This window comes from Penicillium mononematosum (assembly GCF_028829835.1).
Source record: "Penicillium mononematosum strain IBT 11891 chromosome Unknown utg000002l:1.0-8112719.0:1.0-8118358.0, whole genome shotgun sequence".
NCBI lineage: Eukaryota > Fungi > Ascomycota > Eurotiomycetes > Eurotiales > Aspergillaceae > Penicillium > Penicillium mononematosum.
This window is the reverse complement of record NW_026643272.1, coordinates 5,790,055-5,813,439: the sequence shown is the minus strand read 5'-3', so window position 1 is coordinate 5,813,439 and position 23,385 is coordinate 5,790,055. Positions and strand designations below refer to the sequence as shown.

Here is a 23,385-nt window from a genome sequence, read left to right as displayed (position 1 = left end):
TATTTGTATATTTAGTAGATACCCAGATAGAATTGAGACCAAAGAACCCAAGTGGACGTCAACATCATCTCTTCTCCACATCGACTGATGGACTTGTTCTAAGACTCTGCAGACTTTTCAACGTCAAAGCTTCAGTGCTATGATGTATTCTATGTTGACAGATGTCACCGGCCCACCGATAAAAAAAAAATCAATCCAAGCTCGCCCCTATGATATTTATATCCCGACCTGGCCTATCCAAGGAACGATTTCGGTACCCGGCGGAAAGCAAACAGGGAAAAAGATCACAAACAAATCAAATGGGTAAGTTATCTTCTGATGTAAATAGGGAAGAAATAACTTTCGATTCTCGAAAGCCCCGGTTTTCCCCATAGACCTGAAACACGGAAGATCGACGATTAGCACTCGAGTCCGAGTCTGGAATGATAGTCCCACATCTGCTCGGAGGGCCACACTTGTCACAGGCAGACGTGTCAGTGTGGCACTTCATATACCCCACAGAGAGTCTCGATTGTTCCTATTTTCGTTGTCGCCGTAGCCGGCAGTTATTCTGTTGCTATCTTAACGTTATCTTGTACAGATGTACTCTGTAGAAACAAAGGGTTAGTATATAGTGGGCAATGATGTATTTCATACCCACCAGTTCACGCCATCTGGGTCTGTTTATATGAATCCTTGAACTCTTCGAGGCATTTATGGCGTCATTTAGAATGTTGTTTCATCTATGGTATATGGTATGTTGTACAAAATGTACAAATGTATTCAAGTATTCAAGTATTAGCTTGTATATTGTAGATACTGATTGTCAGGAATGGTGTCAATCTATCACACCAGATCCGATCCCCTCCGGAGATACGGTCCCTGCGCTACTGCATGCATACATGGATATACTTGGAAGTGCATTTCAGTCTAGGAAGTGAGAAGTACCTAATGAAGTGAATAAGTGGTACAAGACACAATGACAACAGATCCATAGAAATAGAGAAATAGATATGAACCTGGAAAATATCAAATATCAAATATCCAAATATACACAGGGCTAATTATAGTGGACAGCCCTAGAGCTCGTCACAAGTGACTCAGCTGGTCTAGATCGGGGATTGCGTGTTGGGGGTACCCTGGGAGTACCCGATAAGTACCTGGAAAGTACTGTTTAGCGTAAATTTGCCCTAAGGCTGCCAAAAGTGACTTCAGAGGTACATGGCTCCAAGGGTTCTGTCCCCAAGAGTCTAGACGTGATCGTCTCATCCTACCGCAACAGCACGTTTTCCTTTCTCTTTCTCCTCTTCAGAGCTTTCCCCTCCACTTTTGTATTTATATTTTCATTTCCCCCTCGATTTTCATTAATTCTTTCTGTGCCACTTTTATCTTCCATCTCAGGTGCTTTTGCAACTTTATAGACCTTACACTCCGTATAGAACCCCCTTTGGTATGTCACTTATCTATATTTGCCTTATCTTTCTCCACTCACAGGCTAAAGATAGCCCTGTTGCATCCCGATGTGTGTCAGATGCTAACACCTTATCAGGCATTTCTTTTCTTCATACGTTTCTCAATATACATACTCCGGTGTTTCTTCAATTTCATCAAAGCATTTGTCTTCCCAATTGCACCGACTCGGCACATTCCAGTTGGAATCAATACTTCGACCACAAATCCCTCAAGTCTGTGCTCCCCCAGGGGCCCTTGTGCTCCACACTTGCTCCAGTCTCGATAGAGTCTTCGTGATAAGATAGTGAGGCATTTGGAAGCCTTCACCGCTATGACTCAAACAGCCCCCTTCCACCGCCGCTCCCCTTCTTCTCCTCATGTATCTAAGTCCAAGTCCACTCGTCCAGCTTTGCATCGACGAGGAACATCCGGTGTCAACGTTGCAATCTCCAAATTAGGCTCAGGACAAAAGGGAGCGAGCAAACCATCTCCGTCTTCGGACGATACCGAGTTTGACATGGCCAGCTTCTTGAACTTTTGGTATGTGATCTCCCTAAAACTCTTATCTTTGAATCCTGCAGGGATTACTTTCCTCACATGCCTGTTGCCGTCATCTGTGTTCCATACACCGGTCTTTTCTTCAATGGACATAAAGCTGACCCAGTTCCAGCGCCATGTGTGAGAACCAGATCACTGTCCCCAACAACAGTTTGTTATATTGTAGCGAAAGGTATGTGGTAAACCGCCTCGGCCTATATTTAGAGCCATTGATACCCTCTCCTTCCCTCTCCCAATTCCCAACTCTTTGTTTGGGACCTGCATCATATCTTGGCACTTGAATACTTACCATTTCCTTTAATCTATATAGTTGCCGCCGCAAAGACTCCTGCAAACCACTCTCAGCATCACTACCATCCATGTCCTCAATGTCTTCCACTACACCACCCACATCCCCCCCTCTTCCCCACGCACCATCGTGGCCCCAATGACCCCAACCAGGGTGCCAAGCCACCCAATCCCTGCCATGCGGATACCCAGCCACGTGCATGATGCCAAGTCAGATCTTGACCCCACTGAATGGAAGCCCGTATTAGCCCGCAGCGGCTCATCCCTGGCCTCCTCCGAAGCATGGAACTATCTCTCCCAGTTCCACCGCGGCATCGAGCCCATGCTCCCCCGACCCGTCCAACGCAGCAGCTCCAGCCTTCCAGCCCTGGCACACAGCCAAAGTCACGTGCCCAGTCTGACGAACACCCCGTCCACCGTGGCTTCGTCCTTCAGCAGCACCGCCTCCGACTACCTGGGCATGTACGAGGCTCAGCGCCCGCTGCCACCGCGCCACAACCCGTACTTTGCCGGTACGAGCGTGCACAAGGGCGTCGAGCTGGTTGTCCCGCATATCGCTTCTGCGAATGAGGATCTTGGCCCTATTGTCTCGGACAGTGGCTCGATCTTCCCTGCTAGCAGTGCTGTGTGGGAAGATAGCTCGTGTGAGAAACGCTCTGCTCCTATCTGCATGGCGCGGGGTATTGGCGGCCGGCCCGCTGAGACTTGCGTGAAGAACTGAATTGAACAAAGAATAGATGGAACTGGTTGCTGTCTCATCAGATGAGATGAAGCTATCTTTGCTCCTCTTTTTTCTTTTGTTTCGTTTCGGTTTATTTATGCCCACTATGGTTATATTCTCTTCTTCTTTGAATTTCGGGTCCGAGCGAGATGTGGCTCTTCAGCGTGAAAATGATATGATCTGACGGATTTGCTCTATTTTATTATCTACTCTCTATACCACGAGCGAATATAGATTTATTAATGCGTACAATCGCAATTGGTGCCAAAACATTCTCTTTTACGGTTTAATTCGGTTCCCCATCCTAAGGCTAGGAAGTAATCGGAAGATAGCTCTGAGGAAATGGACCGTGTAATGATTATCATTCAACAACTGACAGTTATCTTTGCTGAGCGGATATTTTCAGTTGCACCGCAATGAGAGCCTCAAATTCCGCTTCCGGATCAAGAGGACTCAGGCCTGACGATGTCTCATAAAATGAATCCATGATCAATACTCACAGAGTGGCTCAGCTCGGTCGATCGACGTGGGGAGGGCCCTCCGAAAATGGTACCTGTCGATCCACAGAGGTGAAATAAGTGGGCCTTACAGGACTAAACAAGTAGGATTGACGCGGAGATATTTAGTGGGGATCGACGTTTGACGCTGGTTGATCGCCTTTAGCATCGCCTTAGTCTGCATTTCTTACTCGACTTATACTAGGCCCACGGGTACTATATAAGAATACGTAGTTAGCTGCATATATGGCCTTGGTATGTCCGTTTAGGTAGTCTTTCATAGTTATTCTTACACTACCCATAGCTCCTGGTTTAATAAACCAAGCAATGTTACTCCGATTCCGTTATTCAGGCTTACTTATTTGTAGATACATCTACGGACAAACCTCGCTGATATGTTGTACGGACGTACTGCGTGCATGTACAATATATGTAGATAGTTGGGTTCAGGTCGGCCAATTAGGGCTACGTCGATCTCAGTCTGCCGAAACTTTCTCCCTCGGTCTACTCAGTTAATGGATAAATAAGCATAACAAAAATAAATAAACACATTCTAAGAAAGGCGGACAATACTAAAATATTGACCAAGAACACCCAACAAAGAAGCATAACTCAGAATCGAAACAACGGTATAAACGCCCTGCAACTTTCCAGATTCATATAATTTGTCCTATGAGAAATAAAGACACCAAATGAACCCATCCCTCACAACCATCCAATAAATCCAATATGTACACCTAAACCCTAGAAATCAGAAGTAATGCAGCACATATAGCACCCCTTATTCGGCTTATAGAGAGCCATAGCCTAATAAAGCATTAGCAAGTCCCATATATCCAGAGATCTCATACAACGAAGATACATATCTCCATATCATACGCAGTAAGAAAAAACACGGGAAAGAAAAACTCACATAAGGCTTCGCACACTTCGCATCACTCTCATTCGCAAAGCACTTCCCCATACAGAAGCTATTCCCCTCGTCCTTACCATGATTCTGGTCCGGGAAGAGAGGAGGAGGCGCAACCTGTGAACCAGGTCTCATTGGGTCGATTGGAGCCACGCCACCCGATGCACCGGCCGGGATATCTTGATCGTCTGGGCCAAAGCCCTGGGACCGGCCTTGAGGTGAGGGGCTTGGGTGGTTGTACGCGTACCCAGGGGCCGGTGCCTTGGCGTGGGATGGAGCGGCGGGTGTCTGAGAAGCTTGCACTATGAATGTGCTGTGGATCATGGGAGTTGCCGATGAAGCTGGGGCTCGGATTGGGGTGTGAGGGCTCGGGGCGGCGTTTTGATGGCCGTAGTCGACCTCGTAGTTGCCGTAGTTGGCATTTCCGTTGTGGTTCTGGGCCTGGTCTTGATTCTGGTTTTGGTTTGGGCCTTCGTTGATGTTCTTGAGATATTCCAGTTCCGCGGGGCCTGGACCGAATTGGTGGTGGGCGTATTGCGCCGAAGCGAGGGAGACGCTGAGGAGGAGGACGGAAAAGTGCATGTTTAAATTGGCTTTTCGGGTTTTCTTGCTGATGCTGTTGATTTTATTTCCTTCTTCTCTGTTTTGAGGTATGTATGGCGGCTGGTCGTTGTTGGTTGTCGTTGGTTGCCGGTTGTCGAGATTGTCGGAGGTCAAGGTACGATCCGATCAGGACCGGTTATTATGTAGTAGATTATTTCACGCGTATATCAGGAATGGAGGGGTGTGTTGGGTTTCGCGCGTTGGTGGCATTTTTGGATGCCTGTGGAATGTGGGTATTCGTATACAACTGCATAGACAACATAACTCTTTCATGAAATGGTATAAATTAGTTAAGGTGAGGTTCTCGACTTGATCAATAAACACGTTTTGTCTAGCTGGTAGTCGAGCGCTAACTATTCTTTCATCTGATTCCGACCTGACGAAAAGTATGAGCTTGACTCATGATCTCTGCATAGCAACATTCGCGAAGTAAACAGGACAACTGGGGTTCCGATCTGCCTCGATTAGTCACGCGTGTGGAGCTTGATACGATATATTTATATACTGTTGAAAATATAGTCTACCTCCCTGGAGATGTTGTAAAGGACGTTGTTACTGCGATGTATCAAAGTGATATAAGACCACAGTTTAGAATTTAGAGGGTTATTGCTGTCCAAGGAACCAACAAACCTTGGGATCCTAAGCCAACCAATCACAAGCCCTGAAGACACATGTCATGTTCACGTAAGGGGATTTACATAAGGCATCCCGGTTTTTGCAGGGTCAGGACAGGATTTGATGAGTGAGGCTAGAAAGGTAACTCATGGCTATTACGAGCCACTGCCTCTATCTCATCGACGTAGCTAGCTCATGTAGCTTTTCAGTTGGATCACGTAGTGCTTTGTGAACAATAGGTCTGCTAGTCGGCTCCGGGAAATGTACATCCCCATGATCGACCCGTGGATTTTCTGGTAACAAATCGTCTACAAAAGAAAGTACCGTACATGCGCAGGGACAGTTAGACCAAGTCTGCTCAGCAGTTGCCACTTGAGTCAACGGGTGGCTAGACTAAGAACGATTTCAGCCACCAACACATGGATCCTCATCAAGGATCCACTGTATAGGTGCGGTTCTTTAGAGGTTCCATTTCATATAGCAGTAACAGGTCGCCACGCCAGTAGCAATATCAGGAACAATACCAAGAGCATTGTCCATATTTTGTTAGCTGGTTTCGCCACTGCATCGGCGGTAAATAGTGAGAACTGGACCCTTAAGAAGATCCGTCCCGGCCGATCACAGGTATTCTCTCGAGGCTTCACATCCACGAGAACTGCCAAAGAATGCTAACATCTTCACATATTGGCGGAGCGCAGTCCGGATTCCAAATTCCAAGACTTCAGCTTCAGCGTACACTGTAGAACGCAACTCTGGCGCTCATTGCGTATTTCGACGTCGGCGGCAGTGGGGGCCCCCAATAACCTCGCCAGGAACTATTTTCCCTTATTATTGGCGGATCCAATTGGACGGGTTGGGGGATAGGGCTTTCCCTTGTCTTTCTTCCTTCCCCTTAGGACAGGAAACTGCAGGCCACGGACCTTCCTTATGATAGCCGCGTGTGTCCTGCTAGGGAGAAATGACAACTGAAAAGGCTTGAGGCGTACTCTCGAGATGACGTTGCCCCCCAGGCAATGTCTGGCATCACTTGATGACAGGGGTCCTTGAAAAATTAGGTCGAAGGGGCCGAGCGTAGTCATCCTCGGCTTCAAGGTGGGTAGACATCTCACCTGCCTCTCATTCAAATCTCATGTTCACCCTGCCATGACCCATCACCATCACCGACAAAGAAGCCTCACTTGACAGGGAAATGACCACAGGAAGAAACTGCCCCAGCCATACTTTCAGCCGACAAATGGGGCAGCTTCCTTCGGCCAAGGTTACCGACCGTGCTGTGTAATGACTGACTCGGACAGGTCGATGCCCCCCACAAGCTACAGCGGATGATGACAGCGTTGCTTGTAAACACGATGAGACGTCTTCGCCATGCACAAAGCCAACGTCGATGCCCATCACGACCCCCGCCGACAGCCCGACACGAAAGCAATCATCGACATGGCCTGGATGAAACGGCCTCGAATCACCGATCGATGCTCCCCGTATCGTGCCTGCTCGGATGATCACGGTGTTCTGTGCTCTCTGACCATGAGACCTTGTGTTCAAGTCGACATCCGACCCGCCGACTGTCTTTAGACACAGACTTCTCCATGGTTTGCAAGATCAACAGACACCATGCCCTCGACCTGAACCGATTTGAAACCGACGTACACTGCATCACTGGTGCCAAAAAGACGACCCACGACAACGTCCACAGGAATAGTTTGGCCTCATACTGCACTACCAGTCACTTACTTTCGTGGATTGAATCCTATCAGAATTTTGGCCAAGTCTCTTCCATGACCACACCACTCCATCGACAGAGGCGACCTGGTTTATATGATAACGGTTGCAGGGTACGGAACTTACTAGCTGGATCGCTCGCTCATTCATCCCAACTGACTTGGCGTGGTGCACTGGTGCGGCACAGCAATGAACCCCATCGTCAGCCCACATGTGAAGGACCCCGTCGGCGGTGACATGCGTTCCGTTAGCACCGTACACGTTTGCGGACCAGCCAGATACCGGCGTGAGAACTCGGGCCAACCAACGTGTGACTCCTCTACCCTCAGTCCCCCTAGTAGGCCAGGTCCACATGAATCGCGAGTAGTCCCAACCGAACCCAGAGCGTCCGATTCAACCATATATCCTTTGATCTCCCGTCTAGCCTGTTCAACGAAGTGAAGGCAAGGCCCGGGAAACGCCGCCTAGGAATACTTCCGTTCCCTTCGTCGTTCCCGTTATCGTTCCACGAAACACCTTTGTCAAGAAACCCATATGGCTCGGAAATACCACACAAATACCCTGGAGGTGATGACGGAAACAGTTGAGATGGTCCACCGGAATCAAGACACGGGGTTCTGCCGCACCGATGATGTGTTCCGTATGGCCAATGACCGAAAAGTGCTGGTATAAAGGATAGATGCCACACTACTCGCATAGAAGCACATGGGAGACAGTGGTTGGGGTTGGGTTGGTCTTATCATACCCAAACCAACGTCAGACTCTGCATCAAATGCTGATTCTGTGGCACACCCCCGAGTTGTGGTATCCGGCCCGGTACCAAGACACTGCCAGACTGGGTAATATGATGGAGTGTTGGTGAATCATCACTCACACCCAGCTTTGTCCATAACCCCCATAACCAGACATATGCCACACCACATTGGCGCAGAAGCACATAGGAGCCAGTGATTGGGTTTGGTCACCCAAACCAACGCCAGACTCCGCGTCAAATGCTGGTTCCATGTCACACTCCTGAGTTATGGTATTTGGTTTAGTACCCAGGCACTGCGAGACTGGGTAATATGATGGAGTGTTGGGTGAATCGGTCATCCCTTCCAGTCGCGTCCATAACTCCCATAGCTGGACAGCCAGGCCATTCTAGCCCTTTTATCCCTCGTTCTGCTTTAGACGGCCAGCAATCGATGCCTTGACAGTTTCACAAGATATTCAAGGTGTGGTGCTCAAGTGTTTGAAGGCTTCGTGGGTCGCGGACCGGGAATGAAAATCTTCGGGATCAGGAAGTCGATGTCTGGTGAGAAGAGGCGACGGTGCTCAACTCGATAGATACGGTCGAGGATACGGCAATGTATACAGTGGGGATATGGAGGATTCGACTGTCAAAAGACAAGGAGGGGAAACATGTTGAATTCAGTCCGGACGTTGGAGGAACGGGTTGGGCGCTAACAAACTGTAAAAGGAAAGAGCGAGTCAGCAACGCAATTTCAAAGCTGCCCAGGTGAATCCCGTACAGACAACTTTGGAAGACAGAGGGAACAGTTACAGACCTCTTCAATGTGTTTTCCTCGCGTGAAAGAAAAACAGAACCCGGTCCCAGGGATGAGATGTCCACGAGAACCATTCGGGTTGCCGACGACCAACGTATCCGCAGATTGTCCACCAAGTATTCACAGCTTCATCTTCGAGGTATAGTGAGAGTTCCAGCGTCTGGACGAGTCATTGAGGTTGACGGTCGAATTCGATGTTCACTAAAGACACCTGTGGTCAGTTTACTTGCAGTTAGGTCGAGTCCACCCGAGAGCCCTATCCCAATTGGCTCCAGTCTCTTTGAAACAGTGGAACAGAAGTGTGCAAAACATTGCCACTACAGCTTCCACAAACAAACTACCGTGGGCAGAAGTCCAAAGTCGCCACGAGTGCAAGACTGCAAGAGGGAATGCCTTTTGCCTCTTTGGTATCTCCAATCTATCCGAAGGCAGATCTCGGCAGATCATACAGATGCGAATACCAACACAGGGACTCCAAATTCGCTTCAATTTTCCAGCAAACCACGGGCCACGACCAAAGCTCAAAGCTGAAATGCCAGGCGAAAATAATAATAATAGAAAAGCAAGAGCTTAGGTTGGTCCAAATATGAACGTTCTCTATCTCCATGGAGAACAACACGATTGGCTGGCAATTTTATCCGGGACCGATTCAAAGGTCTTAAAAACAATGAACTACAATACAATTCTTCTTGGTTTTTCTTTTTCATTCTGAACGATATTTTGAAATCTTCAAATTCCCTGAAGTGAAGGTTAGCCCAAATGCCTCGAAAGCTCGAGGGCTCTACGGCTCTACGGAAGTATAGGGACTGATGTCCAACTCGGCTTGGACGAAACAGACTGGCGGCAAACTGCCCAATCCCCTCAAATACCTTGTTCAAATATCCCGCCTTTCTCTCTTTGACTCTCGAGTCATCGTCGAATCCCATCTCCCACCCTCTCTACGAATTCTATGTATAAGGCTATCTTCTTCCCAGTCGGGTCACACTTGTCTATAAACACGTATGGCCGACCGCTCTATGCCCCAACCCCTACCTTGCCAATATTCATACTTCGCCCTCTTAAACCTTTTGCCCCATTCTTCCATAAATCTATCCGTGTCCTCCTCCCAAATACCAGTAGTCTGGTTACTGACCCCTACGAAATCGTGATAGTCTATAGGTAGACACAGGCAGATACCAGGGAACCCCCATCTGATCTGATCAGCTTCGAACACGATAGCCCAGACCATCCCCAAGCCTCTTCCCACATATGAACAGAACCCCTGACAGCACACCTGATCCAGTCCAAAGATGCCAGACCTCACCGCAGCTCACTCCACGAACGGCCAAGGAGGCCCAGCAGACCGCAACGGGGTCCGCCAGACCGACTCGGTACGCAACGAGAATGCAACAAGGTGAGTAACCATCTTTTCCGATTTACTCCCCAAATTGCGAGAGACCCTACCTCCGTCCCCTCTTACCTCTCTCCCTGTCTCACTCCCACATCTTCCTCATCCCCGTAAACCAACCCCCTTCCGGCAACGCTTAAATGATCGAAAGCTGAGATCTCGTGACCTCCCCACTCAGCCTGAACATCGAACACACCAGCGACTCACCCGAGCGCCACCAGCAGATCCGCCAGCAGGAACTCGACCTGAACTACTATCGGAAGTTCCTCGAAGATTTGGTCGCCGTCATGCGCGATGCTCATAGCGATTCTGTCGCTCAGCTCGTCTTGCTCATTCGCTCCGGGGCGTCGACCGGGGAGATCCATGCCGCCCTTCAACGCGTCCAGAATGGGAGCTGAACGTCGCACTTTTTTTGGTATTCGACCTTTCCAATGAAAACCTGCGCTATGGTTTGTGGCTTCGGCTTTCGACTTTCGATTTCGGCTTTTGTTTGCCTTCTTTTTTCTTAGTGTGTCCCAGCCCTGCAGAGAACCTTCCAAGGTTGGAATTGAGGGCTGTGGACATAATCGTGAACGCTTCATCCATGGATGCATATTGATGTCTTCTAGGAGAAAAATATTGAGAATGCCCTTCTTCTTCTTCTTCTTTTTTTTTTTGGTCTAGGTCTTGGAAAAGATATAAGACAAAATAAATGCTGCAAGTTGAGTGGTAGTCGATATAGCTCATGACGCTTCATTTTTTGTTTTTTTGTTTCTCATAACCATGTTCTTTCCTGGGGTAGTTTGTGATATGAGTTTTGAAGTCTGATGTGTTGTGTTTTGTCGCAAGTATTGTCCGGGATATGCATGAATTAGGGTTGTTGAAAAGGAAAAGGAAAATTGACTCAAAGAACAAGAAAAAGGGAAAAAGAAAACGACCGGCACCTAGTTTCGATGACAGGCGGTGCTGGGCCAACAGCATTGATCTCATTCACATGCACATGCCTTCAGATGCCCTGGATGTCGAAATACCTATACCAAACCCGGTAGGAGATGTGAAATACGACACTTAGTGACAACATGCCACTAACCCAAAGTGTATGGAACCGATGCAAGCCCAGTGACCGGTACAATCATTCCCAGCCATGGGACAGATGAAAGGAAGAACATTGAAACGGGAGGGAAATGATGCGAACATCAAGATTGACTTAACCAACATGATGGGGACGTGTTCTGATTTGGACTGTACCGAATGTGAGCTGCGTCTGTCTCCATTGGGGGCGAGAGTTGTGGTTGTTAAAAGGTAGGAAACGGGAGCATAAGTACGTTGATGCGCGCGTCTATACGATGTACCCGGTCCAAACGGACACAGTTCTATTCTCTGTTCCCTGAGACTTGTCAATGGGAATATCCACTAGAACACACACCTAGGGCTGGGCGTTTCTTGAAGGGGCCAAGTGGAATGGGAATCCCTGTGGGCTCACGGATCCTATCTCCGTGCGGTTTCGAGCAATGGAAGCACACGGTGGTGTGGATCACCCTTTTGCGCTTCTCTTTCTCTGTACACGGAGACGGTCTCCTCTTCTCTCTCACGATGCTAGAGATACCTCAAGCTCTTTGCTGGTCTGTTTTGAAAAGATACTGTACTAACCCGTGTCAGAGATGGATGAGAATCCTCCTCGCACTGTCCGCCTCTGTTCCTGTAGACGGAGAGAGACGGAGAACACTCTTCACTCTCTCTCTCTCCAAGAGACAAGAACCCCAAGTCCCTGTCCATTTCTTTTGGAAGAAAAGTCAGTACTAACCCATCTCCCATTGTTGGCCATGGGAGATGATGAGATGTTGAGAGGTGAACCAGGGACAGGTTTCCCGACCCGGACGATTACAGTAGGACACCTGGGCACACCGATTCGATCCCCCCCGTGACCATGATCAGACTTCGTCCAACTCGATCTCGATTCCGGTCTTTTTCTATACACAAATGACAAATCCAATCTCCTATCCTCGATCACAGCCATGTCGTAGCACGCCCGTTCCCTACTCATCGCGACCCGGATCCGCAGCAGGTCAGCATCAGCAGCATCGTCAGACCAAACGATCCGACCCCATCGACGGCTTTACTTGCTGTAGCTGGAAGCTAAAGCCAAAAGCAACACCAATGCCAATGATAAAAACAACGCCAACGCCAACGCCAACGAGAACGAGAACGAGAACGTAACCATAACTACAAAACGAGGACAACAGCGCTAACGGGAACGCTAACGAAAACTACAACGACGATGATAATGAGCGCGCCGATGACAACGCCAAAGCCACCGCCAACGACAATGCTAACGCTAACAACAACGCCAACGAGGACGAGAACGCGAACGCGAACGACAACGCGGCGAGAACGTTGATGAGAAAGCTAACGAGAACTACGATGAGGACACCAACGACGACACCAACGACGACACCAACGACGACACCCCCGAGGACACCCCCGAGGACACCAACGACAACAACAACGCCAACGACAATGCTAACGCCAACCCCAACCCCAACGCCAAAAGCCAACCAACTCCATATCCGAACAATCTCAAATCCAACAAAACCAAACCCACCTTCTCTTCGCCGGTCAGGGGGCAATGGAGACGCAGAACGCACGACAGATCGTGTCACGCCGCGCGCGAGCAGCCGTGTTTGGAACCTAGCTAAAATCCCATATAGACGGGACTCGGTTTGAGGCTGTGTGCGCATGCATGCTTCCGTTTTTGGTTGGTTTCATAATCCCAGGTGCCAGGGTCTCGGGCTAGGTTTCAACGGCAGCGGCAACGGTTGTGGGATTTGAGATTTGACATCTGGGATTCGAAATCTCGGGTTTGGAAACTACATTCTGAGATCCTATATGTGGAAGACTGCTTATGGGTGGACTGTGCATATTGTTCGGAGAGCCTCGGTGTTGTTTGGGGCTGTAGTGTGTGTAGTGTGTGCGTAGAGTCTCAGCTGGCATCAGTTGGCAACAGTTTAAGAATCTTGCAGGTACGGTAGGTCAGTCGATATCCGTGTTGTCAAAAAGGCAAGCCAAATCTACATAGGTACTCGGTACCCGGTGTACGTGACATAGAAACAGAATGGTTTTAATTGATCTTTGAAGGAAATCTCATTCGTCCATTGTAGCACCCATGCCACATTCCCGTACCTATCGTGATCATGCATGTAACTTTTAACATATCTAAGGAGTGCAACGGCCAGTGAACCGGGGGTACAATGAGCAGTCACGGACGGTATAACGAGCGCACAGCCAGGCCAAGAAACGCTCGAGACCGAGACCGTAACCACCATGAGGGGAGGTACCATACCTATTGTTCAAAAGTTAGTATGGAGGAAAATACTAATAGGAACAATTCGAGATATCGAAACTTACTTGCGCTGGTCAGTGTACCAGTAGTAGGGCGAGGGGTCCATGCCCTCGTGCTTGTAGGCGGCCATCAGCTCATCCCAGTCGTCCATTCTCATACTGCCTCCGACGATCTCGCCAACTCCGGGCATGAGAACGTCGACACTCTCGGTGACACGGCGGTCCTCGGGAGCCTTCTTCATGTAGAAGGCCTTGATGTTGGCAGGGAAGTGGGTCAGGAAGATGGGCTGGTTGATGATATCGGTCATGCGACGCTCAGCAGCCTCAGCAATATCGTCACCGAACTTGTGGGGCTGGCCCTCCTCGTTAGGGATTTCGTGCTCGATCAGCCACTGGATAGCATCGTCGTACTTCATGCGACGGAAGGGACGGGACGGGGGCTTGAAATCCGGGTTGAGCTGCTTGATATATCCAGCGATCTCGGGCTCAGCCAGAGTGTAGTCAATCACGCGGCAGATCACATCCTCGAGGTGGTCAAGCAGATCAGTGAAGGTGATGAAGTCCAACTCGGCTTCGATGTGCGTGTACTCCGACAAGTGGCGGCGGGTCAACGACTTCTCGGCACGGAAAGACGGGCACACACAGTACACATCACCCAGGGAGGGGAGACATGTCTCCAGGTACAGCTGGGAGGACTGGGTCAGGTAGGCGTTCTCGCCGTAGTAGTCGAATCCGAACAGAGTGCTGCCACCCTCGACCTGGGTCTGCACCATGGCGGGAGGGGTCACCTCCAGCATGCGGGTCTCCTCGAATGCCTTGCGGAAAGCCCGCAGAGTAGCGGCGCGCACCTTCATGACGGAGGAGGAGGTCTCACCGCGCAGCACCAAGTGGCGGTTGTCGTAGAGAGTCTGCGGGTCGGCGTCCGGCGCCACACGCGTGGTAATAGCCTCCTTGTCACCAGCGGCCTTGCCGATGATCTCGAAGAAGTCGGCGTGCAGCTCGCGGTCGTTGGGCGCATGCTGCTTGGGGGGCACGGCGCGCATCTCGCCGTGGATGGACATGGAGGTTTCGAGGGTGAGGGTCATGATGTCGTAGGTCTTGACCATGTCACCGGTCAGGACACACTGCAGGTACCCATAGCCGTCGGTGAGAGTGATGAAGACGACATCCTTCTGGGCGCGGGCACGGTGAACTCGGCCCAGAACGCGGACTCGAGTGCCGGCCTCATCGGACTCAGGGGTGCGCAGCTTGATGATGGCCGGGTCGGTGACGTCCAGACGAACGCGCACGGGCTTGGGCAGCGAGGTGTCCTCCTTGATCACGACCTTCTTGGCCTCCTCAAGGACCTTCTGGCGCTTGTCGGCCTCGGCCTTCTCGCGGATGGCCAATTCCTGTTCCTTGGCGGCCTTCTTCTTGCGCTGCTCCCAAAGGTTGTTGGCCTTCTTCATTGCCGACTTGGTGGCGGGCTTCCACTCCAATTTGGCTGCGGGGTCGACATCCTCCCCGGCGGCGTCGGTCTGGGACTTGCGAGTGAGGTACTGGATGCCTTCAGTGGTGGGGGGGGGTTCCACATAGGCGTGGACGAGGGTCTTGTAGGGGGCGGTCTCGGTACCGTTGGCGGGGGACTCGTCTCTACCGACGTCTTCGTCGATGTAGATGGTGGTAGACGCCATGGCGTTCAGTCTAGTCCTTGCAGCTCGAGTTGCGGCGGGAGAGTTCTGTGGGAGAAATAATTAATATTGGGTCTGATCTGTGAGTCATACACGGTAAGGCTGAGAAGAATCCAGGCAGGACAGATTAGAATGCAAGAGTAGACTCACCTGATACACAGAGAATGGAACTCTTATCTCTTCCCAATTGCAAGTTGTCCAAGGGAGGAATCGCACATTATGGTAGAGGGGTAAATTTCCGATAGATGCGGGATTCCCCACGGATGCCTGAGGCAGTCATCAAATTGTATATCTCGGATATCTTTTGGAGTATATATTTGGGGGTTATGATCCAAGGCTGATTGATTTATCCACAGGGATTAGATGATACATGTGGATTCCAATTATTTGAATCCAGTTGTCTACATAATTCTATTGGTCACTCACCACTAAGATGGACAGTATAGCTGTGCTTAGAGTATATCAAGGGATATACCTACCATTCTGAAGCAGATGAACATTTTAAACTCATCCACGAGGTGAGTCAGAACCTTACCTACATAGCGCCAGCCCTGGAGGTGTAGGCTTTCGCTTACCTAGTCCTTACTAATGACATAGCTGACATCCATGGATGTTCGGGATATTGCAGTTCCATTGTCATGGATGTATAAAGGAGGTCACGGGACCATATGCTTTCCCCGGAGAACGGAGATTAAAAGAAGAGGATTCAAAAGACGTCCCTAGGTAGTACTGTAGTACTGTAGTACTCCAAATTATATTAATCTCATGAACCTGTCAGGGGCAGATTGGGTCCTGATCCAATTCTGCAGGAGCCACGGGAACTCGAAGTTTGGGGAAACCCATTATATTTTATTCTTTTGTTCTTTATATGTTGTAGGTATTCTTTATTACAATATAGTTATTTTATGTTTATTATCTCATATGTTGTATATCCAATCGAGGCATATAACTTCCTATAAATCAGTAATATAATCTCATATATAAAAATGAAGTTAGTCCGGCCCCCTTTAACCCACTCAAAGTGCTCCTATTACCTTTCCCCCCTTTTAATGTTTTTTTTTTTCCTCTCCTCCATACTCCGTACCTTACCTGGATTCACTTCCTTGCCTTTCATTCCTTTTCTTCACGCTCTTTTTTAACCCTTTTTTTTGTGTTTCTGTTTCTCGTTTTATCGCTTCTTAATAAGGATTATTTTTCTAATTTTTTTTACTTCTTTTAAAAACTGGTGTCAACTGTAAACTCTTCCCCAATCTCCCCCAGTCTTACCCCCTTTTTTCCCCTTCAGGTCTTTTTTTCCTTTTTTCCCTTTTGGATTTCCTAACCTCTTTTAAGCTAATGACTTTTGTAGTCTTTTGACTTGAATTCTTCTTCTCTTCCTCTCTCAGGAGACTTCGTATATGTTATATACTTGTCCTGCATGGGGGATTGACATATAAGTGGCATTCTCTAAAAGAGACCCAAAAAAGGACAGGTTTGTCTCCATCCCCATTCCCCAATTTCACCCTGATTGAAACATTCCAATTGACTGTTGAACTTTCATTTAAGACACGTCTACATTTGAAAGAGCTTCTTCTTTTTTTTTTTGACATTATTCATTTTCTTCTCCACCCGAAATCCTCCCTATTTTTCCCTCTGAGATTGGCTGTGGAGACATCTCCTGAATGGTGATCTGATAATCCTCCCTTTATTTTTTTTTTTACCCTTTCTTCCCCTCAGAGCCTCGCAGTCTCGTAGTCAGGGCCTCTCATCCCCGACTAAGACTAGGTTCTTGTCTTAGGACAAGTGTTGGATTTATTCTCGCCATGCAAGCCTCGGATGTATCAAGCATCCCGAAATAATTCGCGTCTAATCCCTCCCGGGTCTAAATACGCGCTGAACGGTGATACTGGCTTTTCCCACGGAGCTTACAACAACAACCACCCCAACCCTATCCAAGGATTCTCGGATCGGAATACTCGTCGCGCCAATATCCCCGCTATAAACACTGCCGCCGGCCAACACTCCGATATGGCATCCGGTTTCGATATGAACTACACCCCCCCTTCTCCCCTCCCAGCTGCTAGTAGGCAGTCCCTTCCAACCAGGAACTCCCTCGGCTTTTGCTTCACCCCAATTTGCCAATTTCGGTGGCTTCCCACAGGCCAATGGCAACGGACACGCCCAAAACAACCAGAACCATATCCAGAGCCCAACGCAAGGAATGCAGAACCACGGTTTGTATGGAATGATGTCACCTGATGGCATGGGTGGCTCCCAAATGATGGGCCCTCAATCGCCGATTAATGGTCTCGGGGTATGGGCAATGCGGCTCTGGGGAGCCCCCAAGCTTCCGTGGCCCCGGGCATGCTGTCAGGGACCAGCCGTACCGTGTATCTTGGAAACATCCCGGCTGAAACATCTGCCGAGGAGATTTTAAACCATGTGCGTAGCGGCCAAATTGAGTCGGTGCGTCTGCTCCCTGATAAGAACTGCGCCTTCATCTCCTTTTTGGATAGCAGCTCTGCCACTCATTTCCATTCCGATGCCATCTTGAAGAAGTTGGCCATCAAGGGAAATGATATCAAGATCGGCTGGGGTAAGCCCTCACAGGTCCCCACCTCAGTCGCCCTGGCGGTTCAGCAGTCGGGTGCGTCGCGTAACGTTTACCTTGGAAATTTGCCCGAGGAGACATCCGAGGATGATCTGCGGGAGGATCTGGGCAAATTTGGGCCAATTGATACCGTCAAGATCGTTAAGGAGAAGGCGATTGGATTCGTCCATTTCCTGTCAATCAGTAATGCCATGAAAGCGGTCACCCAGCTCCCCCAGGAGCAGCAATGGCAAGCACCAAAGCGGGTGTTCTACGGCAAGGACCGTTGTGCTTATGTGTCCAAGACTCAGCAGCAAAATGCTGCGCAGTTCCTTGGAATCGCACCTGGATATGCGCACGTGCTGAACACCGCGGATCGTGATCTGATTTCTAATGCGCTTGCGCAGCAGTCTGTTGCCGCGGCCGCCGTCGCAACAACAGCGGGCGGTGTTAACAATCTCGGCAACCGCACCATTTACCTTGGAAACATCCACCCTGAAACTACTATTGAAGAAATCTGCAATGTCGTCCGCGGAGGCTTGCTGCACCATGTTCGATATATCCCCGATAAGCACATTTGCTTCGTTACATTCATCGACCCCACCTCGGCCGCCTCCTTCTACGCCCTGAGCAATCTGCAGGGGCTGATGATCCACAACCGACGTCTGAAGATTGGATGGGGCAAACACTCCGGTCCTCTCCCGCCCGCCATCGCGTTAGCAGTCAGCGGCGGTGCATCACGCAATGTCTATATTGGTAACTTGGACGAGGCCTGGACAGAAGAACGCCTTCGCCAGGACTTCTCGGAGTACGGTGAGATCGAGTTGGTGAACACACTGCGCGAGAAGAGCTGCGCCTTTGTCAACTTCACGAACATTGCCAATGCCATCAAGGCTATCGAGGGGATGCGCAATCGGGAGGACTATAGGCGATTCAAGATCAACTTTGGCAAGGACCGCTGCGGAAACCCACCGCGTCAAGCCGGAAACACCCAGAACGGACAGCAGAACCGCAACGGAGCCGGCATAGAAGGCCAGTCGCCACCATCCGTTCTCAACGGATTCCCGCAGAACCTTAGCCAGTCTGGCTCCCAGTCCAGCCCAACTCGCCCTGCCCTTTCCCCGGCGTCAGGATCCACCGGCTCCCAAAATGGACAGCACCGGCACCCCCTGCAGAATGTGTCCTCTTCCTCAGGCGCTCTGAATGTCGGCTCGAGTAATCCCCTGACAATGTACCTGAACCAGATATCTGCTCATCAGGCACAGGATCAGGAGAACCATCTCAGCGACCCTATGGCGCTCTCTAGCCTGCAGACACAGTCCCAGCCACAGCAGTCCCTGTACAACGGCGTTAGCAACGGTGACATGTCAAATGGACACATGGACCCGCCTATGCACCAGCACAAGTCCTCCAACAGCTACCTGAGTGTGGCAAACGGACCGGGACACGGTCACCACGCAAGCACCAGCAGCCTTAGCGTGCCCCGTGCTTCGCACTCCCGGGCTGTCAGCTTGCCCTCGTTCTCCCAGGAGCCCTTCGGACCTGTCTCTGGCCAACCCGGCCACTCTCGCGCAGGTGCGGCCCATCAGCCTCAGAGCAGCTTCTCCAGTTTCTCTGCCCTCGGTGGACTGAACCACTCAGGATTTGGCCTGGCTATTCAAAACGAAAACTCGCTGCCCGGCTGGGCTGAAGAGGAGATTGGAGCCAAATAATTCTCTGCACATGCTCCGAAGGATGCAACCTTGGACTCGTTGTCCTTGGTGAACCTAATGCCACATTATTCTCTGTTCTTACATATAGTCCCTTCTTGATTGTCATGTCTTTCCTCCCCCCATTTTGATCTGGTTCGTTTTTTGTATTGGTCATAATCTCTTCTTTTTTCTCACTTTGGACTCTTTGCCATTCACTTCCACCCTTGTCTTTTCTTTACTTTTGGCTTTTTTTGGATTTCCCCCTTTCTTCGTCCGGACATATTCCGTTCGCAATGATTTTCTATTCCCCTATTAATCCTTTTCATGCCATCTTCCCTTCTTTACTACCTTGTATTGCTAGCTGGCCTTGAGTCTCTTCCTTCTTTTTATCTTTGACTTTTTCTATCATTTTATTTTGTTTTGGGGCTGTGAGTACGCCGCATGTTTCACTGGATGATGACCATGGAGAGGGACGAGTCGTGGCGGCGATGATCGCATTGCATAGCGAATACTTTGGACTTTGGTCCTATTGGCTTTTTAATTGCTAGCAGAAAAAATGGCCATCTACCCACCGAACTTGAAACACTAGTTAGAAATGTAAATGATCATCTATAATAGAAATCAGCAGATTTTGAAAATCAGGAGAATGCACTAAGTGACATGTTATACGGAAAACTTGTTTTATAGGCTACTTTCTCTGCGTGGCTCTATAGTCTATGGCTAATTATTACAGAGATAACAATTCGAGTACTCTTAGTTTCGATTCAACTTTCATCTGTTCTCATGCGTCTGTTGATATCTACAACGTTCAGATCACGTGACTGCTAAACCAAATCGGGCAAAGATCGGACACATCAAATTGGATGCTTCAAGCCGCCTCACCCATTTATCTCCTCCACAACCCCAAACAAGCTGTCGCAAAATCTGCGCCAACTTTTCACCATGGCGCTTCCACCAGAGCAAATTAATATCAAGCGTCGGCGCGAGGAAGAGCCCGTCGAGACTCTATGTACGAGAACAATCCCCTTGTTTTTTTGCCCCGCGATCTAGACCCCTTTAAAAAGATACATAATACCATGAAAATGGTTGCCCCTAGAGATGAAAACTCGATCGACACATTGACAGCAGACACTAATCTACCCCGCAGTCATTCAATCCGCACTCCACCAAACCAAGCGGCGTTTCACCGACTTCGTCTTCCACAGAGTCACTCTGAAAGCCAGCGAGATCGGGAGTGCAGATGCATCACCAAGCCCACCAGCAACGCCAGCTGTGCAGCGGGTCCTGCGCAGCCCACGCTCAGTAAGCAGTCTTCATGTAAACCGGCGCGCGCCAGCATCCTCCATGGGCGTGCCCAGGGTGCGGGCCACCTCGCCGGGAGCAGAATTCCGCGAAGCGCAGCGCATTACAGCTGCACGCAAAGAGGCTGAAGAAAAGCACAAACGTGCTGTCTACGGGGGCCCTTCTCCTTTCACTGACCTGCAGCCCGGCTCCTCGGCTAGCTCTGATGTCTCCCACCAACCCGCAGTGCGCGACAGCAGCCCGGCATCAGTGGAGTCATCCTCCAGCCGCGCGCAGGCTCTGCGTCGCTTCCAGATCTCGCGCTCGAATCTCAACTCCCCAAGGAGTTCCCCTGGTGGAATCCAGAAGCGACGCGCTGGTGGTCCTGCGCCTGGTGTGGCTGTGTTGGTCGAGCAGATGCAGCGAAATGCGCACTCGCGCAAGGCATCCATGGTCTCGGATCTGGTAGCTGAGGCACGGGCTCTCTCGTTGAAGCCTAAGGAACTTGTCAAGGACAGCACGCCCCCGTCACCTGTTAAACCACGCAAGCGGCCTGTCGTTAACCAGGCCGAGAAACGGTGGCGCGAGGAGCGCAAGGGTGCTATCTCGGCTGCGAAGCAACATCTGTCTGATACCTTGGAGAAATCCGCTCAGGTACAACAAAGGAGCTGGGATCAGGAATCTGAACGGCTGGTTCATGATCTCGAGCAGGTCGCGCTGGAGCTCGAGCAAGAGGGTGACCAATACCATGGCATGGACGTCGATATCCAGGAGGCTGGAAGACCGGCTCCTCCCCCGCCTGCATCTTTACAGCATGCTTTTAGTGCAGCTCCTAAGCCGCCGTTGAAGCACCAGCCTCGGCAGCCCAAGGGACCGAGAGTCGCACCTACAGCACCGCAGTCTTCAGAGCAGATTGAACAGGCTGTGGAGGAGGATGACGAAGACGACTATGTCTACGACGTTTACGTCCGGCGCCCGCTATCAGATGCTGAGATGCTGAAGAATCCCCTTGCCGAATTTGAGTCCGACCAGCAGCAAAAGAGTATTGCCAACCCTCAGCCTGGAGTAGGTGTCATTGTCATCACGGCCGAAGATGAGGAGTACTGGGAGGATTTTGTTGAAGATGATGAGGAGGAGTGGGATAGTGAGGATGCGGACTCTAATGGTATGTGATTCTTTCCCTTCACTTGCCCTCTTCATCCCCAAACCATAGACCTCCGCTGACCTTCTTTACCACAGCTGAAAACCACCCAGCCAACGATTACCCAGACGAGGAAGTGTCGTCCGATGATGACGACTTTGACTTTGATGATTCGGCGAGCGAGGATGGCGGGACTGGGTATATGTCTCGCTACCGCGGGCATGTAGACTCGGATGAAGACTACTGATTCTGATTTGGTTGTTTATGGCTAGCATCTAGCTCGCTATGCGCCACTGCCCTTTCGTCGCCTCTCTCTTTGTTCTTTTATTAGCAGGGCTCCGTTGACCGGGCGTTTGCTTTGATTACCCTGGATACCTCACACTTCATATTTTCATGAAATCAACCTGAGCTTTGTCTGTTACCTTCTACTTTCCGAAGCTAACTGAAATGGGAAACCGGTATATCAAGTAGGAATACAGGCAAACGAGCGCTGTATCGATTCTTGACAGTATAAAACCCCTGGATTAGACATGCCGTATACCTATAGTGTATTGTATATCAGATGCCTTCTAGACCATCAATTTACCATACTCCTGACTACATCCATGTATCTGGGATAAAGAATTATCCTTAAGACAGACAAAAGCTGAAAGAAAATCCCTCCCCCCACCATCCTGCAGCGAAACTGAAACCTGAAACAAAACTATCACAACCTATACTACTATACTATACCACCCTTCTATCCGAGAATTCCCAGACGTGTAGGGACGCATACATCCAAGATAGGCCATTTACAACCAGTAACATCGAAAACAACAGCCAACGGCGTCACAAACCCTCATCCAAACCCTGTTCCCCGCCACCCTCATTCCCATTTACCAATTCCATACCGAACCCCGTACCCCGTTTCACCTGAGCCCACCCTCCCAATCCCGAAAAAGCATATCCGCAGGTAACACTGCCATACACTCGGACGAGTGTAGTCGGAAGAACTCCGTGCAAGGAAGGTGATCAGGCAATGGAAGTTTAAAAGCACAAAGGGGGTGTGTGGGCTAACGTTCAATTCTCCGATCCAGCCCGGGCGAACCAACCAGAGGAGACGGATTGTGTTGGGGGCGGCTTTCGCTTGTTTAATGTCGAGATAGGAAGGAGTTAATTATCGTGCCACGTGGTTTGGCTTTTTGCGATGCAGTCATCCTAAGATGTGATGAGATTTAGGGATGGTCCGGGGCTTGGGCGTAATGCGGGGTAGATATGCAGATGAAGTCATTTTGGGGGTTGTACGGGCGGGTAGAGGAGGCGATGCTGTTAGTGTTGGCGTTGGATGAGATTAAGAGTAGAATTATTGCTTTGGTTGTGTTGGTGATGATGATGATATTGTTGTGTCAGGTGTTCAGAGATACATGTTGGTGTTGTCGATCTTGGATCTAGGCGCTACT

The 23,385-nt window shown here is 49.8% G+C and overlaps 8 protein-coding genes across 8 annotated transcripts; 6 read left to right on the top strand and 2 right to left on the bottom strand.

Moving 5' to 3' along the window:
- Positions 1 to 1,762: 1,762 nt before the first annotated feature.
- On the top strand, positions 1,763 to 2,998 carry N7519_003985 (uncharacterized protein; the record flags this gene model as incomplete). Its single annotated transcript, XM_057290761.1, has 3 exons — positions 1,763 to 1,971; positions 2,102 to 2,168; positions 2,300 to 2,998. 3 exons carry the CDS (start codon positions 1,763 to 1,765, stop codon positions 2,996 to 2,998), a joined length of 975 nt encoding a protein of 324 aa, XP_057151963.1.
- Positions 2,999 to 4,285: 1,287 nt separating this feature from the next.
- N7519_003984 (uncharacterized protein) lies at positions 4,286 to 4,987 on the bottom strand (the record flags this gene model as incomplete). The annotated part of the gene is made up of 2 exons (XM_057290760.1): positions 4,286 to 4,302; positions 4,486 to 4,987. The coding sequence occupies 2 exons, from the start codon at positions 4,985 to 4,987 to the stop codon at positions 4,286 to 4,288; spliced, it is 519 nt and encodes a 172-aa protein (XP_057151962.1).
- Positions 4,988 to 6,988: 2,001 nt separating this feature from the next.
- N7519_003983 (uncharacterized protein) lies at positions 6,989 to 7,195 on the top strand (the record flags this gene model as incomplete). The annotated part of the gene is made up of 1 exon (XM_057290759.1): positions 6,989 to 7,195. The coding sequence occupies one exon, from the start codon at positions 6,989 to 6,991 to the stop codon at positions 7,193 to 7,195; it is 207 nt and encodes a 68-aa protein (XP_057151961.1).
- A 2,983-nt stretch (positions 7,196 to 10,178) lies between these two features.
- Positions 10,179 to 10,674, top strand: N7519_003982 (uncharacterized protein; the record flags this gene model as incomplete). Its single annotated transcript, XM_057290758.1, has 2 exons — positions 10,179 to 10,282; positions 10,455 to 10,674. 2 exons carry the CDS (start codon positions 10,179 to 10,181, stop codon positions 10,672 to 10,674), a joined length of 324 nt encoding a protein of 107 aa, XP_057151960.1.
- A 1,561-nt stretch (positions 10,675 to 12,235) lies between these two features.
- N7519_003981 (uncharacterized protein) lies at positions 12,236 to 12,951 on the top strand (the record flags this gene model as incomplete). The annotated part of the gene is made up of 2 exons (XM_057290757.1): positions 12,236 to 12,320; positions 12,611 to 12,951. The coding sequence occupies 2 exons, from the start codon at positions 12,236 to 12,238 to the stop codon at positions 12,949 to 12,951; spliced, it is 426 nt and encodes a 141-aa protein (XP_057151959.1).
- A 506-nt stretch (positions 12,952 to 13,457) lies between these two features.
- N7519_003980 (asparagine--tRNA ligase DED81) lies at positions 13,458 to 15,267 on the bottom strand (the record flags this gene model as incomplete). Its single annotated transcript, XM_057290756.1, has 2 exons — positions 13,458 to 13,595; positions 13,661 to 15,267. The coding sequence occupies 2 exons, from the start codon at positions 15,265 to 15,267 to the stop codon at positions 13,469 to 13,471; spliced, it is 1,734 nt and encodes a 577-aa protein (XP_057151958.1). The 3' UTR covers positions 13,458 to 13,468.
- A 1,812-nt stretch (positions 15,268 to 17,079) lies between these two features.
- On the top strand, positions 17,080 to 19,545 carry N7519_003979 (putative differentiation regulator (Nrd1); the record flags this gene model as incomplete). The annotated part of the gene is made up of 3 exons (XM_057290755.1): positions 17,080 to 17,281; positions 17,331 to 17,595; positions 17,625 to 19,545. The coding sequence occupies 3 exons, from the start codon at positions 17,080 to 17,082 to the stop codon at positions 19,543 to 19,545; spliced, it is 2,388 nt and encodes a 795-aa protein (XP_057151957.1).
- Positions 19,546 to 20,466: 921 nt separating this feature from the next.
- Positions 20,467 to 22,193, top strand: N7519_003978 (Iwr1 domain-containing protein; the record flags this gene model as incomplete). The annotated part of the gene is made up of 3 exons (XM_057290754.1): positions 20,467 to 20,533; positions 20,672 to 21,970; positions 22,045 to 22,193. 3 exons carry the CDS (start codon positions 20,467 to 20,469, stop codon positions 22,191 to 22,193), a joined length of 1,515 nt encoding a protein of 504 aa, XP_057151956.1.
- Positions 22,194 to 23,385: the final 1,192 nt, after the last annotated feature.